General features: G+C 38.2%; 2 protein-coding genes across 13 annotated transcripts in view; one reads left to right on the plus strand and one right to left on the minus strand.

The window, feature by feature from the left end:
• The window catches only part of LOC124860800 (C-C motif chemokine 4-like), an 18957-nt gene continuing 1895 nt past the window's right edge, over positions 1-17062 (minus strand). The window contains exons 1-4 of one of the 2 annotated variants that reach the window (XM_047354374.1): positions 9175-9313; positions 559-768; positions 345-471; positions 1-215 (exon numbers count right to left, since the gene is read on the minus strand). In XM_047354374.1, the coding sequence (XP_047210330.1) occupies positions 107-215; positions 345-471; positions 559-622 (300 nt within the window). In that variant the 5' untranslated portion in view covers positions 623-768; positions 9175-9313 and the 3' untranslated portion in view covers positions 1-106. Of the gene's footprint in view, positions 216-344; positions 472-558; positions 769-9174; positions 9314-17062 lie in introns of those variants that run through there. The other variant, XM_047354383.1, reaches the window with a different exon arrangement.
• The window catches only part of si:dkey-30c15.10 (uncharacterized protein LOC559353 homolog), a 22195-nt gene continuing 14385 nt past the window's right edge, over positions 9253-17062 (plus strand). For 5 of the 11 annotated variants that reach the window (XM_047354295.1, XM_047354318.1, XM_047354347.1 and 2 more), the window contains exons 1-8: positions 9253-9389; positions 13054-13153; positions 13249-13416; positions 13944-14018; positions 14376-14560; positions 14730-14822; positions 15231-15317; positions 15727-15814. In XM_047354295.1, coding sequence (XP_047210251.1) covers positions 13060-13153; positions 13249-13416; positions 13944-14018; positions 14376-14560; positions 14730-14822; positions 15231-15317; positions 15727-15814 — 790 coding nt within the window. In that variant the 5' untranslated portion in view covers positions 9253-9389; positions 13054-13059. The remainder of the gene's footprint in view (positions 9390-13053; positions 13154-13248; positions 13417-13943; positions 14019-14375; positions 14561-14729; positions 14823-15230; positions 15318-15726; positions 15815-17062) is intronic. The other 6 variants (XM_047354323.1, XM_047354363.1, XM_047354329.1 and 3 more) reach the window with 4 other exon arrangements.

Consider the following 17062-nt stretch of genomic DNA (forward strand, 5'->3'; position numbering starts at 1 on the left):
TCCTCTTAAAGCATTTTTTATTAGAAAAATAAAACAAATTAAAGCTTATTTGCTGCAAATACAAGCATTTCCATAATGTATTGCCCATTTATATGGTTCAGGATGTTTACTGTTGCTGACCGCTGCCTTCAGGGTTTTGCATTTGATTGTAGGCCTTCAGAACCCACGGTTCACTCTTTCTGAAGCAGATTGATCGTCCCTTTACAGTCTTTACTCTGTAGAACATAGAAAACAAATAAAATCAGGTTTATGCCCGGTCCGCATGGAGGTCAGTTTCTATAAATCTGTTTTGAAACAAAAGGAACTACAACAAAACCAACTGTAAGGATAAAAAGCAAACTCACATGAATCCCTTCCTCATGCAGGAGCGGTGGGTCTTTTTAACCTCAGACACGTATTTCCTTGGTATTACAAAAGAGCTAAACTTGTTGCAGCACTTTACAGGACCTGTGTTGTACAGCTGTGCATCAGCTGTGTGGAAAGCAAAACATGTCAGTATGAAAATATATTAAATTAAAATATATTAAATATGCATTCAAATACAAGCAGGCCACTTACGCATGGCATTGCAGCAGCAGGCAATGAGAAGCAGCATTCCTAGAGACAAGCAGAGAGTCTTCATGATGATGTTGGTGAAAGCCGATGATGAATGTGATGATCTTCTGCTTCTTCTCTCTATGACTGTACTGAGAGCTGCGTCTCGTATAAATACTGTTCACAGAGGAACTTAATTTTCTTGCGGTATTGATCTATCCGAGCCAAATTTATCTGCAGGGGAGAAAAAAAAAAAAGTTGTTAACAAAACCATAAAATATTAAAATTTTCCGCAGGGGAGAAAAAGTCAAACCACTGCTGCTCAATCTCATCACGTCACAAGGGACGTTATACTGAAGGGATGGACCACAGATCTTCTGTACCACAGACAACTTTTACTCAGCATTTATTTTTGTGTCTTCCTGGAAATTTTATCTGTAGAGATCAAGTATGACATTGCACCTTCAGTGGTTTAAAACTGGGGTCTTTACACTGGGAACACTCATGTTTAATGAATATTTTCATGTTTTCTGGTGCAATTAGTCTAACATTAGTGAGAAAGTTTAAGTATTTTCTTCATTTTCAAATACATGATCTACATGCAAGATGGTCAAAGGAAAAAGTCAGAAGCAGCATAATGTCTCAAAGCTTCTTTCCTCTCCTTTGTCATTATATGCGGCCTGCAAGTCAAGATCTGGGCTCCAATCACACTTTAGGGCATGCAGACATAACCCCAGAAGGGCCAGGACAAAGACAAAAGCCAGTCTAAGAGATAATTGAAGGATCTTGCAATAAGACAGACTCTCTTGTAACAATTATTTGGCAAGGCAAGTTTATTTATATAGCACATTTCAGTAGCGAGACAATTCAAAGTGCTGTAGGAAAAGTGCACTGCAGTGGTATTAAGGTAATTAAATAATTAAAGAGGATAAAAAATTAATACTTAAAAAGATGACAATAAAAACAAAATTAAAAATTAATGATAAAATGATTGATAATAAAATGTAAGGAATGTTGGACAGAAAACTTAACTAATAATGTTTAGATGGCACAGTCGAAGGCCACTCTAGCAAATAAGTTTTTAATCTTGATTTAAAGCAACTTAGAGTTTCAGCCCTTTTACAGTTTTCTGGGAATTTATTCCAGATTAGTGGAGCATAAGAACTAAAAGCTGCTTCTCCATGTTTGGTTCTGGTTCTGGGTACGCAGAGTAGATTTGAGCCAGAAGACCTGAGAGGTCTGGCTGGTTGATACACTGACAACAAGTCTGTAATGTATTTTGGGGCTAAGCCATTCAGTGATTTATAGACTAACAGAAGTATTTTAAAGTCTATTCTTTGAGATACGAGGAGCCAGTGTAGGGACTTTAGAACCGGGGTGATGTGCTCCACTTTCTTAGTTCTAGTGAGGACGCGGGCAGCAGCGTTCTGGATCAACTGCAGCTGTCTGATCGACTTTTTAGGCAGACCTGTGAAGACACCGTTGCAGTAATCAATTCTACTAAAGATGAATGCATGAATTAGTTTTTCAAGGTCCTGCTGAGACATTAGTCCTTTAATCCTGGAGATGTTCTTTAGGTGATAGAAGGCTGACCTTGTTACTGTCTTTATGTGCGTCTGAAGGTTCAGGTCTGAGTCCATCACTACACCCAGGTTTCGAGCCTGACTGGTGGTTTCTAGCTGTATTAACTGAAGCTGTGTGCTAACTTTTAAACGTTCTTCCTTTGGTCCAAAGATTATTACTTCAGTTTTGTTTTGATTCAGCTGAAGAAAATGTTGGCCCATCCATGCAGTGATTTCTTCTAAGCATTTACCCAGCGCTTGAATGGGTTCATAGTCACCTGGTGACATCGTAACGTATAGCTGTGTGTCATCTGCATAGTTATGATAACTTACAGACACCTTGGAAATGTTTAGACCCTTAGTGATGATCAAGTTCAAAATATGTCCCTGTTTGTGCGTTTGCTGTTTTACAAGTTGAGTCAAAAATTCCTAAGTGTCACATAGATCTATTGCACTTCTGTCTTCAGCATTGTCAATTTGAATGTTGAAGTTTCCCCTACTAATAAAACCGTCATAATCAACACATATCACAGATAAAAGCTCAATAAAATCACTGAAAAACTTTGTTTTGGACTTAGGAGGCCTTTAAATTGCTCATCCAGGAGGAGGGAATGCTGCAAGTCACTGACTCGATGCAATCTGCTGGATTTCCTTAGATAGAAACACTTTTTATCCAATTTGAATAAATAACTGAATCTGACTGCACTGTTCAATGATTAGGATTAATTGGAATGTATGAACCTGACTGTTGTGAAGTGCATTGAGACGACATGTGTTGTGATTAGGCGCTATATAAATAAACTGAATTGAATTGAATAAAATATTCAAGAACATGGTTCGGACCGGGCTCTTTACCTGGAGAGCCAAATATTCAAAAGAGTCAAATTTGCCCAGAAATACTTGGTGTGAGCTGTCTGCTCTCACAAAGAAAATTGTAATTCGGAGGCGTTGACTCTATCAGAATGGGAGCTTCATTAAATTCATGTAACCATGTTTCTGTTAAAAACATAACATCAAGATTGTGGTCAGTAATGAAGTCATTGATTAAAAATGATTTTCCTGACAGAGATCTAATGTTCAATAAAGCTAGTTTATTTGACTTGGTTGCTGATATTAACTCTGTGTCTGGTTGTACCTGACAGTTTATGGCTTTTAAATTAATAGTTTATTACTGTCTCTTATCCTTTTTGCTTTGTTCTTTCTGTCACATATAAGCATAGAGATTTGACAACTATCTCCTATTAGAGCCCCTCGTTTTTCAGGGAAATTATCATTTATGATAGAGTTACCACTGGGGCCCAGACTGTATCACAGAGAAGAGATTTGAAGGTCCTGATTTGAAGGAGATAGATTAGGAGGTGGTGGAGGTCTACGGCTTTTGAAAGATGTAGGTTTAGTAGCAGGGTCTTGGCCACGGGGGGTGTTGAATGGAGAAGATGTCAAAGCCATTTGGGTCCCAGTTTGAAAAACTTCTTTCATGTTGTCAGTGAAACCCAGAAAAGCAAAAACTGGACTCAATAGAGAGATGGTAGAGTTCTGTGTGGTCTGGGTCGGGGGGGTTTAACGGCCATGAGGAAAAGGTCTAATGTCCCTTATTATCAATGTGGAGAAACACCAGGGCCATCTTGGAACATAAGTTTTGAATGGGAGAAAGTCTTAAATGTTTCTTTTCTGAAGATGTTGAAGATTCAGCATTTGCTTTGACAAATTAAATATCAGTTGTTCCCACCATGCTTTATTGCAAATTAAGGTGGTTCACGGAGCCCTCCTGTCCAAATCCAGGTTAAGTACGATCTACCTCAGTTTTAATCCTCACTATGACAGTTACCAGTTATGTAGAAAACCCCAGAAGGGCCAGGAACTAGAGAAATACTGGAGGGAATCTAAAATAACTAAATAAGTAAACAATTGGATGAACTAAACATAAACAGTGGGGAAACAAATCTACCGGGACATTCAAACTAAAACACATAACACAGAGGAATCCTAGAAAGTAATCTAAACACAAACATCTAACACAGACAGATCCTGAAAAAAATATATCAGAATCAATAATAAAAAAAATCTAAAACAAACAAATAAATGAATGTTTTGGAGCAGCTTTACCTAATCCTGAAGCTATAGTAGTACCTTAAACACCCTCCAATATGGCCGAATTGAAACAATTCTGCAAAGAAGAGTTGGCCAAAAATACTCCGCAGTGCTGTGAAAGACTCACTACCAGTAATCACAAGCATTAGGTGGCAGTTATAGCACTGGGGATGTTTAAAGTAGCATTTATTTAGTTTATTTTAAGTGGCTGTACTAGACCTTCAAAAAGGAGAACTTAGGTCAGTACATTAGTTATTGTTAACTGCATACATTTCCATATTACTGTGGGAATGAATGTAATTCTAAGAAAGCTGTAGTCAAACACAGGCAATGGTATTTTTTAAATTACAAAGTCAGAGTTCACAGTTTTGATGGTTTCAGGACTATAAATACAAACAGAAACATTTCTTCCCCACACATTGGGTGGAAATACGTAGTTGGTATACCATGATTCAGTTCCTCTGTTTATGCTAATCTGTTTGCAAACTAAGAGGGAGGGAAGCTTGTGTTTCGAAAGATCTTATCAGTGATCCTGTGAGATAATGAGATCACACAAAGAACTGCAGCCGTTAGCTATTTAGATTGCATCTTTCACACATTTCTGCAAGCATGTCAGTTGCAGCTTGCTGTTTAAAGGTGTATTGAAAGTAATGAAGCAGCTATACTACAGTTTTATTCTGAAACAGTGATTTAAATCAACAAAAATGTTTGGCAATACCTAAATCTGATCCGATAGATAGATAGATAGATAGATAGATAGATAGATAGATAGATAGATAGATAGATAGATAGATAGATAGATAGATAGATAGATAGATAGATAGATAGATAGATAGATAGATAGATAGATAGATAGATAGATAGATAGATAGATAGATAGATAGATAGATAGATAGATAGATAGATAGATAGATAGATAGAGACACAGCCATGGATTTCAACTGACTTCCAGCAACTGAGGGAAGGGGGGTAACACCGGACTTCCCATGATGCCACTGCCCGCATAATACCCCCCACTTCTCCCACAAGACTTTCTCTTCCACACGGCCTTCGAAAGGGACCGGATAGGAGAGACAAGTGCGCTGATGTCTCTTTGCTGGCAAAAAGACAAACTCTTCAACTGGATCCAAGAGTGTCATAAGATCACGCGATCATATGCACAAGTTAAGTATGAGTGAATAACTGTTTGTGTACCCAGTATTAATTCATAAAAACGGGAATTAAGGTACACGTCTGGCTTGACTTTCTCTCTCTGAGGCCTGCAGAAGCAAACTGTCCCAGAGAAGTTCCCTACAGAGAAGCAGTCTCTACGAAGACGAGCGGAGCGTTCTCCCAGTCTGGAAGGAAGACAGCAGAGACCCCATCACCGTATTAACGTGCAGTGTGGTTGGCGGACAGAACAGGCCGTCTTTCATCCTCAGCCACGGAGGTTAGCTAGAAGCTAACCGTTTGTTCACAGACCGGCCGACAGAACAGCCGCCACTCCCACAGCTAAGGAGGTTAGCTGTAGTTAACCATTTAAAGACTGTGGACGTTTCTTCAAACTTCTCCACCTCGGACAAAGTTCCTCACCACAGGTTTTGAGGTTAAGTGTTTGTGTAGTATAACATAGAAGTTATTTAGATTGAAATGATCTAAACGTTTTTCATTTTATGAAGTTTGGTTTTGTTTGTGTTGAACTCAGCTATCTTGGTGCTAGCAGACTATCTGCAGCACACGTGCTCAGGTTGTGTTCTGTGTATGTTTCTAAAGTTAAGACAAACTTTATTAAAGGGTGATTTTAAACAGAAGATTGATCATAACGCGCCGTCCGTGCTTATGCATTCTAACCCTTCTATTAACGGTATTTTTAAAGGTGTGTGTTTGAGTCTGGTGCTAAGCTATTAGCCTCCTTTGTTAGCTTAACTGCTAACAGCTAAGGACATGTGCTTGCTGCTAAATATTTACCCAGAAAGGTTTAATTTTCAGTCCAGTAAATAATGTGTCCCTAACATTATTTTACTAAGTTTGATAACTAAGTAAACACCATTAAGCCCAATTTCTCCAGAAAGATTTGGCTCTTTCCAAAATATTCCCTTAATAATATTTCTTCAAATATTATTTAAATAAATAAAGGCAGCTAATGAGACACCGTTGAGAATTCATCCAGAAGGTTGGTTTTATTCAGCAGATCATTCTTAAAACATTATTTTGTTAAAATAATATTTTATCTGATCTTGCATTGTGAAGGGTTGTCTAAAGTTTGCTGATTATTGCCTAAGTTAGTTCCAAGATTAACTTAACTTCATTTCCAGGATCTTCCAAGATAATCCTTGGTTCTCAAACATAAACATTGCATGGTAATGTTGCATCACTCTTTTTGGTCATGATTTCCAATCATCTTTAATCAACTTGTTTATATTGTACATAGCCCATTAGTCTTCCCTATTCTTTAATTCTGCTTGGTAGTTTAGTTGGATTGTTTTAGCATAGTAAAGAGTTTGTTGATTGAAATGTTTGACTTTGAGTTTACTTATTTTTGTTAATAAATTCTTGTATTTTAAGAAATTGTGTGAATTCATTCCATATATGTGCAGAGTTTATACTGTTCAATGATGTCAGAGCTCGTCTCACACCTTTCTATTTTGTCATAATACCATCGCCTTACTGGGCTGGTATTCACAGGACAACCCTTAACAGACCTAAATATTATTTGATAAAATATTAAAATATTAATATTAAATAATATTCTCATATTCATAATCCCAACAGAGATAGATAGATAGACATTTTCATGATTTCATTTACTAAGAAATTTAGCCCCATCATGTCACCACGTTCAGCCTTTGTTCCATTAAACTTTAACACATTCTCCCACAAGGTGAAAGAAAATGTTAGCCAGGCCTGTATTGTTTTCTGTGGAGGAATGGTGTGGTTATTGCAGCCCTTTTCAGAAACCAGAGTTGATTTTGTGCGGCTGGTGACCACGATTTAAGAATAGTGCAAACTTCCCCCACCAGCATGTGGTTACAGTGCATCAGCTATAAACCTTTTTGTAATAAAACAAAAATTTTTGGAGAAGAGTTACCTGTGTCATATTCTTGTTTTATTGTTTGTTTGTTTTGTCAAGGTAAATTGAATTATGAATGGTTCCAAATACTAGTGGGTTTTGACCGATAAACCTTTATGTAAATTCAAACGTATTACTCCCTCATAGACTCCAGCCAGTTAGAACTGTAATATACACATACATCTAATATTTAGCTTTTCAAGTTTGGAGAAATATGATCTCTCTTTTTAATTTTCATCAGAACTCTTGCTGCAGCATTTTGAATCAGCTGAAGGCTTCTAATAGCATTTTGTGGACATCTTGATAGTAAAGACTTACAATAGTCCAGCCTTGAAGTAACAAATGCATGGACTAGTTTTTCAGCGTCACTCCTGGACAGGGTATTTCTAATTTTGGCAATGTTCTGGAGGTGAAAGAAGGAAATCCTAGAAACCTGTTTAATATGGACTTTAAATGACATATCCTGGTCCAAAATAACACAAAGGTTTTTTACTTTATTATCGGAGGTCAATTTAATGCCATCCAGGTTAAGTGATTGACTAAGCAGTTTTTTTTTTAAAGACTCCGGCCCAAAAACGACAACTTCTGTCTTGTCTGAATTTAGAAGCAGAAAATTTAAAGTCATCCAAGTTTTTATGTCTTCAAGACATGTTTGTAGTCTATCTAACTGGTTGGGTTCATCAGGATTCATGGATAAGTAAAGCTGAGTATCATCAGCGTAACAGTGAAAATTTATTCTATGCTGCCTGATAATTTTACCTATTGGAAGCATATATATCTAGTAAAGAGAATTGGCTCAAGCACTGAACTCTGTGGTACTCCACAATTAACCCTGGAGTTTAAAGATGATTTATCATTTACATGAACAAACTGGAATCTGTCAGACAAATAAGATTTAAACCAGCCTAGCGCTGTTCCCCTGATCCCTACAGCATATTCCAGTTGTTTGGCAATACCTAAATCTGATCCGATAGATAGATAGATAGATAGATAGATAGATAGATAGATAGATAGATAGATAGATAGATAGATAGATAGATAGATAGATAGATAGATAGATAGATAGATAGATAGATAGATCATATCCTTGTTTAATTATTTGTTTGTTTGTATGTTTGTTTTGTCAAGGTAGATTGAATTATGAATGGTTCCAAATACTAGTTCGTTTTGACCGAAAAACCTTTATGTAAATTCAAACATATTACTCCCTCATAGACTGCAGCCACTTATAACTGTAATATACATCTAATATTTAGCTTTCAGGGTCTCCAATCAGCTTTTATTTGATTTTTTTTTGGGGGGGGGGGCTTTGTCTTATTTTTTAAATTTATGTATTATTTTATTATGTTGTTATTATTTCTTTAATTATTTACATTTTACTCTGCAATAGGGGGCCTCTGAATCCAAGCTTTACTTTGCAGAAATAACCTTCCTTCTTTCGTCCATCCATTTTCCAATCCCGCCTCTTCCCTACGGGGTCGCGGGGCAGCTGGTGCTCATCTCCAGCAGTCTATGGGCTAGAGGTGGGGTACACCCTGGGCAGATCGCCAGTCCTCTGCAGAGCAACACGGAGACAAACAACCATGTACACACCCATTCATCCCTAAGGGCAATTTAGAGGGGTCAGTTAACTTAACAGTCATGTTTTTGGACTGTGGGAGGAAGCCGGAGTACCCGGAGAGAACCCACACATGCACAGGGAGAACATGCAAACTCCATGCTGAAAGACCCCCGGCCGGGAGTCGAACCCAGGACCTTCTTGCTGCACCACCGTGCAGCCTACTCCTTTCTAAACATTGTTATATGTCTACCCTTTTTTATACGGTAATGAAAATAATACAGGTTTTCCGACCTGGAATGAGATTCAAACTTGCCACATTCCACCTAATAATGCGGTACCGAATTCCTCCTGAGGATTGTTCGGCCACACAAACCCACCTTTTCCCGTTGCGCAGAGTAGCTGGCTTTTACGGCAGGAGGGATGATCCCTAAGCTGAGTGCATTTCTACGCTTCGCTAACGTCAGAGGACCCGCTGAAATTCAAACTTAGAAGAGGATACTGAAACCACTTGAAAACCAGGAGGCTGTCCCTGTATTTTATGCAGTTTACTTTAGGCCTGAACCGAACTGAATCGTTCAGGACTTCTTCTTAGGTAAGAGACCAAAGACATATTTGCATCTAATGTCGAGCAATTCCGGCTCTTCTCCGCTCATAATGCTAACTCTAAGCTAAGCTAACAGTGTAATGGCTAACCGTAAGTCAGTTAGCTAGGCTAAACACACGACCGTTAAAAGAAGCTCAACTCGTGACATTTTCCTTATTGTCTTTAAAAGAGGAAAAACAAATGCCACATAGTTGTTGCACATGTTTAGGCTTGTTGTGCTACTTTGCGAACTTTGTGCTGGTTCATTTAGCGGAGCAGCTAGCAGCACAGCTAGCTACCTGTTTTACCTGCAGTGAATCTCCGCGCTCTGACCTGGGCGTTGCCACGGCTCCTTTCATCAATATCTAGGTGTTTTTTTGCATATAGTCAAGCATTAGAAAAATAGATTTTTAAACCTAATTTTGAGCCCTCCGTATGTTGTGTGTTTATTTATATGAATAAAACAGCAGACAAAACTGTTTAATATTGATGTGCTATGAAGGCTAAAACTATCCCAGGAGCTCTCTTAACAAGTTAAGCTAAATCAACTGTAAAATGGTCGGTTTCAAAAAGCCAAAACTTAAAAAAAGTAATTTATTTAAAGTGGTTTAAAACTTATAAACCGTTGGCATTTCTCCAAAACGTTTTTACTATATTTTAATTGCTTCATTTTGTTATTCTGATCAGATTGTTTTGTAAAATGTATTGTATTGTTCTTCCTTAGATAGATTTTTGTTATTGATTTTAATCAGATTTTTCTTATTTTATGTCCGGCCTTGTTATTGGATCTTAGTTCTCTACAAGAATTTGTCTGGAAGCGCTTTATAGATAAATGTATTATTATTACTATTATTGGGATTCTCAGCTCTGCCTGTAGCTGTGAGACAGGAAGGTGTCACACCTGTAAAATTTCTTCTGTCAGATGGGCCTTCATAGTTGGCCATGTGTGCTCAGGACAGGTAGTTAGGCCTGCTTCGAAAGTGAGAAATTATCGCTCTAATGTAACCTTTTATTTCTTCCACATGAAGCCTTGAGGTTATATACAGGTCCTTCTCAAAATATTAGCATATTGTGATAAAGTTCATTATTTTCCATAATGTCATGATGAAAATTTAACATTCATATATTTTAAATTCATTGCACACTAACTGAAATATTTCAGGTCTTTTATTGTCTTAATACGGATGATTTTGGCATACAGCTCATGAAAACCCAAAATTCCTATCTCACAAAATTAGCATATTTCATCCGACCAATAAAAGAAAAGTGTTTTTAATACAAAAACGTCAACCTTCAAATAATCATGTACAGTTATGCACTCAATACTTGGTCGGGAATCCTTTTGCAGAAATGACTGCTTCAATGCGGCGTGGCATGGAGGCAATCAGCCTGTGGCACTGCTGAGGTCTTATGGAGGCCCAGGATGCTTCGATAGCGGCCTTTAGCTCATCCAGAGTGTTGGGTCTTGAGTCTCTCAACGTTCTCTTCACAATATCCCACAGATTCTCTATGGGGTTCAGGTCAGGAGAGTTGGCAGGCCAATTGAGCACAGTGATACCATGGTCAGTAAACCATTTACCAGTGGTTTTGGCACTGTGAGCAGGTGCCAGGTCGTGCTGAAAAATGAAATCTTCATCTCCATAAAGCTTTTCAGCAGATGGAAGCATGAAGTGCTCCAACATCTCCTGATAGCTAGCTGCATTGACCCTGCCCTTGATAAAACACAGTGGACCAACACCAGCAGCTGACACGGCACCCCAGACCATCACTGACTGTGGGTACTTGACACTGGACTTCTGGCATTTTGGCATTTCCTTCTCCCCAGTCTTCCTCCAGACTCTGGCACCTTGATTTCTGAATGACATGCAGAATTTGCTTTCATCCGAAAAAAGTACTTTGGACCACTGAGCAACAGTCCAGTGCTGCTTCTCTGTAGCCCAGGTCAGGCGCTTCTGCCGCTGTTTCTGGTTCAAAAGTGGCTTGACCTGGGGAATGTGGCACCTGTAGCCCATTTCCTGCACACGCCTGTGCACGGTGGCTCTGGATGTTTCTACTCCAGACTCAGTCCACTGCTTCCGCAGGTCCCCCAAGGTCTGGAATCGGCCCTTCTCCACAATCTTCCTCAGGGTCCGGTCACCTCTTCTCGTTGTGCAGCGTTTTCTGCCACACTTTTTCCTTCCCACAGACTTCCCACTGAGGTGCCTTGATACAGCACTCTGGGAACAGCCTATTCGTTCAGAAATGTCTTTCTGTGTCTTACCCTCTTGCTTGAGGGTGTCAATAGTGGCCTTCTGGACAGCAGTCAGGTCGGCAGTCTTACCCATGATTGGGGTTTTGAGTGATGAACCAGGCTGGGAGTTTTAAAGGCCTCAGGAATCTTTTGCAGGTGTTTAGAGTTAACTCGTTGATTCAGATGATTAGGTTCATAGCTCGTTTAGAGACCCTTTTAATGATATGCTAATTTTGTGAGATAGGAATTTTGGGTTTTCATGAGCTGTATGCCAAAATCATCCGTATTAAGACAATAAAAGACCTGAAATATTTCAGTTAGTGTGCAATGAATCTAAAATATATGAAAGTTAAATTTTCATCATTACATTATGGAAAATAATGAACTTTATCACAATATGCTAATTTTTTGAGAAGGACCTGTATATTTTAGCATTGTGTCTCTTAGCTTATGCCTCATTGAGTGAGTACCCTGAAGATTTAAAATCACAGCTTTCTGGGGATTAGGGCTCTCCATTCATTGTAGAGTTTGGGTTATATCAGTTCAATTCATTTACATTGCCCCAAATTACAACAAATGTCGCCTCAAGGCTCTTTACAAGACATACTGAAACCTTTGCTGTTTGAACTAGTGTCGAAGCCGTCTCTGCTTCCCCGGGTCCGTTGATTTGGGCACAGGTTTCAAAAGAGTGAAATAAACACAAAGTTCAATCAACTTAAGTTCGCCTCTGCGCAGAGTGAGAGAAAGATGCCCCAGCCAAACACCTGCGAGCAACAACTCTGCTACCCTCTGGTTCCAGCTCGTTTTATTAAGTCTCAAGGGTGTGTTCAACATATACATATATCATGTCACTCATGTATAGCATAACAGTTCCTTATGTCCAAATAAGGAGTGCTTCTGGTTATTTTCTTCTAGCAAGCTTATCCTCCCCTATCTTCTTCACCCCCATCCGGTAATCCCCTGTCCTTCACCAATTTATGATCTCTATCTTCACTCCCTATGCTTTACTCCCCTCTCCTCTATCTGCACATTCCAGTTACACACATAGTTTATATTCTACACTAGTTACCACTTATTGATGAATCTCAACAAATGCTGTGTTTGGGTTTCAGAATATGATTATGTGCCATTAGTTTGCACTGTTTAGTAACAGCAGTTCACCAATGAACGAAACCCTTGGAGCAGGGTAGGCTGTTTGATCATTGCTAGGTTTTATTTCCAGGGCAGTAGATCTACATTTTTTAATTCTATATCATCAATTTTATCGCCAATGTAATAAACGACAACTTATCATGAAAAATATCTAAGTGTATTTCACCCATATCTAGTACCTGTATATTTAAGCTACAGGGAAAAAAAAAAAAGTTTAATTTAATGATTTGATTTGATTTGATCTGATTTGGAGAAATAAAACACTTTTGACATGCTTGTGCTTGTTTCTAGTTCAGTATGGAAGCTGAGGAGGAAAATGGTAGCAATATCACCTTAAAGAGGCAGAGGGAACCTCTGTCAGACACAGAAGACAATGTCGTCTCTGCAGCAGGTGTATATTCATCTAAATTTACTACAACATGAAGAACCAAATCTTTGTAATTGTACTGTGCACATGTTTAACTCCTGTTCGCTTTGCTCTTTCAGGTATAAAAGATGGACTGAAGAGACGGCGTCTGGAAGCAGCTGGTCAGGAGAACCAGAGTCCTGAGCTGGCCTCATCTAGACTTCTAGCTGAGTTCCAGCCAAAACCGGACACACCGATAATCCCGTCAGTCCGTTCCCGAGTCCAGCTGCTCACCCAGAGAAACGATGGTAACTGTTCCTTATGCCGCTGAAGTTGGCATGCTCACATTGTGACGACCCACATTTAAATGAATCTCTAAGGATGTATAATTTCCACATTTAACACATTAGGTCATTTCTTTCTGAAAGGTCAGAAAGAAATGACCTAATAAAAAAACCATAACAGTTATAACTTATGTTCATTATCATTTCACTGTTTAATTGGAATCAAGATGAACTATAATTATGGAACAACATACTAGTAATATTCAGAGGTGGGTAGTAACTAGTTACATTAACTCAGTTACATTAACTTTATGACAAAATATACTTCTAGGAGTAGTTTTACTGTACTGTAGTTTTTCTTCTACTTGAGGAATGTCATTTTAAGTATCACTACAGTTACTGGAGTACAAGCTTTTGCTTCTCTACCCTCCTCTCTGATAATATTTGTCAAGATGCCGATGAACCATAAAGTTATGTTCAGCTGAAACTGCAGTTTAAAATGTTTTTTTTTTTTTTGTTTGTTTGTTTGTTTGTTTGCTTTTGTTTTCTAGGCCTGCGTTCTCTCTCGGATCCGGGAAATGAAGGCCCATCGGTTCCCAACAGGGGTGTCAGAGAGCATCTTCTCGGTGAGGATGCAAATGAGATCACACCTTCACACACATCTATAGCTGAAATATCATCTCTGTACTCGCATGAAAACCGTTTCACTTTACTGTTGTGATGTTTGCCTTTTTTATAAGTAGAGAAAGCAAATTGGTATGTTGTCCTCTAACGATCTTCAACAAAGCCCTCTTATATAAAAAATATAATTCTGAATGATCAAAATAATGTTAAATGGAAATAAGGAGCCTCATAGAATACAGCAGGGGTCTGTAGTATGGGCTGTTTAAACCAAAGAGAGTATTTATTTCATCCTGGTTATCAGGATGCACAAATATATCTCCTGCTGTTGACAAATGGGACCAATCTGAACCTTTTTCCAGGTGAGGAAGAATTTAATCAACGGATGGACCGCTTTAAGACACCGGTCTCTCAGGCTAACGCCACCCAAACGCCGAGTCCTGCCAGCACCTGCCCACGGACCCGCTCCGGTTTTGTGTGTGGCATTCAGCAGAAACTACAGTGCACAACAACACCCAGCTCCAAGCAGGCTTCCATTATACGCCAGGTTTGTCCTGCTGCTTCAGTCTCTGCGTCTGTCTCTACTTCATAGCCATTTGTGTTCATCTTTTATCATAAGAAATCTCTTAAAACCTGGATAATCAAGTTCTGAAGGTGTGTTAGCACAATCTGAATGATTTATAACTTTGTTTTTTTATTTTTATTATTATTATCAGGAACGGGAACTGGAGTTAAACCAGTTGCCTTTCCAGTCAGTCATCGAGAACGCCTGGCTGAAATGGTGCAGCTCTGATTCCTCAATTAATCAGGTGTGTTTGAGAAATCGATGCTTTTAAACACAACAATATATTTTTTAGTTAATTATAGTTTGCAGGTTTGATTGAAGCTGGTTGAGTGTTTTTGTCTTTAAATTGATCCATTCTAACAAACCTTTTTCTGAAAGCCTTTACTGATGCTACAAGACTGCAGTTAATTCATGCCTAGCACCGTAGTTCATTTCTGTCATTGACATAAATTAGTGTATAAATTGTAAGAAATAACCATTAAGACACTTAAACAATAATAGTTCAGGTCTTTCCTATATACCTGTGGGTATAATCTTTTTACTCCACATTATGTTGTCGTTTTTTGCATTTTAGAAACCTGCTTGCTGTATTTCCAGTTGACTCTTACTTGTAATATTTGTTTTGTATTTTACTTTATAAAAACATTAAAAGGGAAGGCACCCTGTTGGCAGCTCTTCCCCCTCACGTGTTCCTGTATCTAAAAGGAAATTTTGTTGGCCTCCTCTGCAGCCCCAGAATGTAAGTCAGTGATTTAAATGGGACTTCACTGACTGGTCACCTTTTGCACTTTTAGCACATATGTGGAGTGGTAATTGTTAGGTTGGATTTAAAAATATCACCTCTTTAAACGCTGTAGGTTGCAGGATTTTAGATAGTTTCATCTTGGACACAGTGTTGTGGTTTTGGGGAAACTTTATTGAAGTTTTGCATCTATTTCCATCTGTTAAGGTTTCAGCGTCCTGGGTATCTTCAGTAAGAGGAGTATAATCACTTGAAAAGCACTTGTTGTGTTTCTGTTTTGCATCACTATGAATTATTTACTTTTTAAAAACAGTTTCTGCTTAAATTCTTAACATAATTGCTTGCTGAAATACACAGAAACTGCTTTGTCTTATTTCATCCCAATGTCAATATCCTGATGTTTCAGCAGGTTCCTGGAGATGCTGAGATGAAAGATGGGAGTTTTACTGAAATTTTGACATCTGTTGCAAAGACACCTTCTGGGAATTTGATGGGTAAGAGTCATCTTATCTTGCAAGTCTTAAATAAAGTCTAGACTTGAATCCCAAGGAGCAGGACGTGGATAAATAAAAAGAGTTTTAGTTAAGGAGGCTGGAAGGACATGAGGTGTTCTACAAGCTGAGTTGTAATATTAGCACTTCTGTGAAACAGACTACATGTAGCTATTCAAACTAGGCAAATCTAGTCAAGTAAGCCAATACCAAGGATTGAATACTGGTCATTTATCCTAGATCTGCTATGAAAACTATTTCTCGAGGTTCGAATTCCTGGACGGCATGTTTAACCTGCAGGAAAGATCTAATTAAATACAAAAACAAATAATCTGAATGTTGATTTATTTAGTTTATAATTTATACTGATTATATCGGTCAGTTCTACACAGAGAGAAGCTGACCTTCATTTAATATGTTGTAGAATAGTCCCAGTATCAGAGTGACCTGAGCGACCCTCAGATTACAGAAGTTTTTCAGGTCTGGATGAATAAGGAAAATATCTACATTTCTAGGCTTTATTCCGTGTCCCATCTGTTCATCCATCCGTCATCCACCCATCATTTCATCCACCTGTCCATTCCTCTGATTTTCTTCATTATTTACCTCTCTGCCCATCTTTCCATGCATCTCTCTATCAGTCTGTCCCTCTACTATAAGCTGTGCACTCATCTTTTTATTTACTGTTCATCAGTCCATCCATTAGTGCTGCAAAAGGAAAACGTGACGTTACAACATTATTATTAAATATTACAATATCAACTACAACTAACCCACATGTTTTCTTTCTTCATCATCACAATCACCACTATTCTTTCTGAGCTTTATGATCATCTTGGTCAGTAAAGAAGAGTTGTGGACAAAAAGAAGGGTGAAAATCTGTTTTATTGGCCAAATATAGTATTAGAAAGCAATGTTGTAATTCAATATATTGTGTAGCTCTACTGTTTATAATACGCTATCAAAGATGTTATCCATCTGTCGCTTCGTCAGTGGTTCCCCCTTAATCAGCTCCCATATTTAAAGCCTCAACCCTTTAGAAATATCTGGAACCCATATTAAAAATGGGCTAAAAGGAGACTTTAAAAAATTGAGTCTGTATAAAGAAACAAGTTTCTACATGTAGAAATGTTTTTGGAACACCAGGTTTTGCACATTTTTAGTTTAATCGTACAAAAATATTGTGCCCATTTCTGAAATAATTTCCTTGCATTTGTTGTTTTTTTATGTTCATTGTTGTTTGCTAACTAG

Source organism: Girardinichthys multiradiatus, chromosome 2 (assembly GCF_021462225.1).
Source record: "Girardinichthys multiradiatus isolate DD_20200921_A chromosome 2, DD_fGirMul_XY1, whole genome shotgun sequence".
Classification (NCBI taxonomy): Eukaryota; Metazoa; Chordata; class Actinopteri; order Cyprinodontiformes; family Goodeidae; genus Girardinichthys; species Girardinichthys multiradiatus.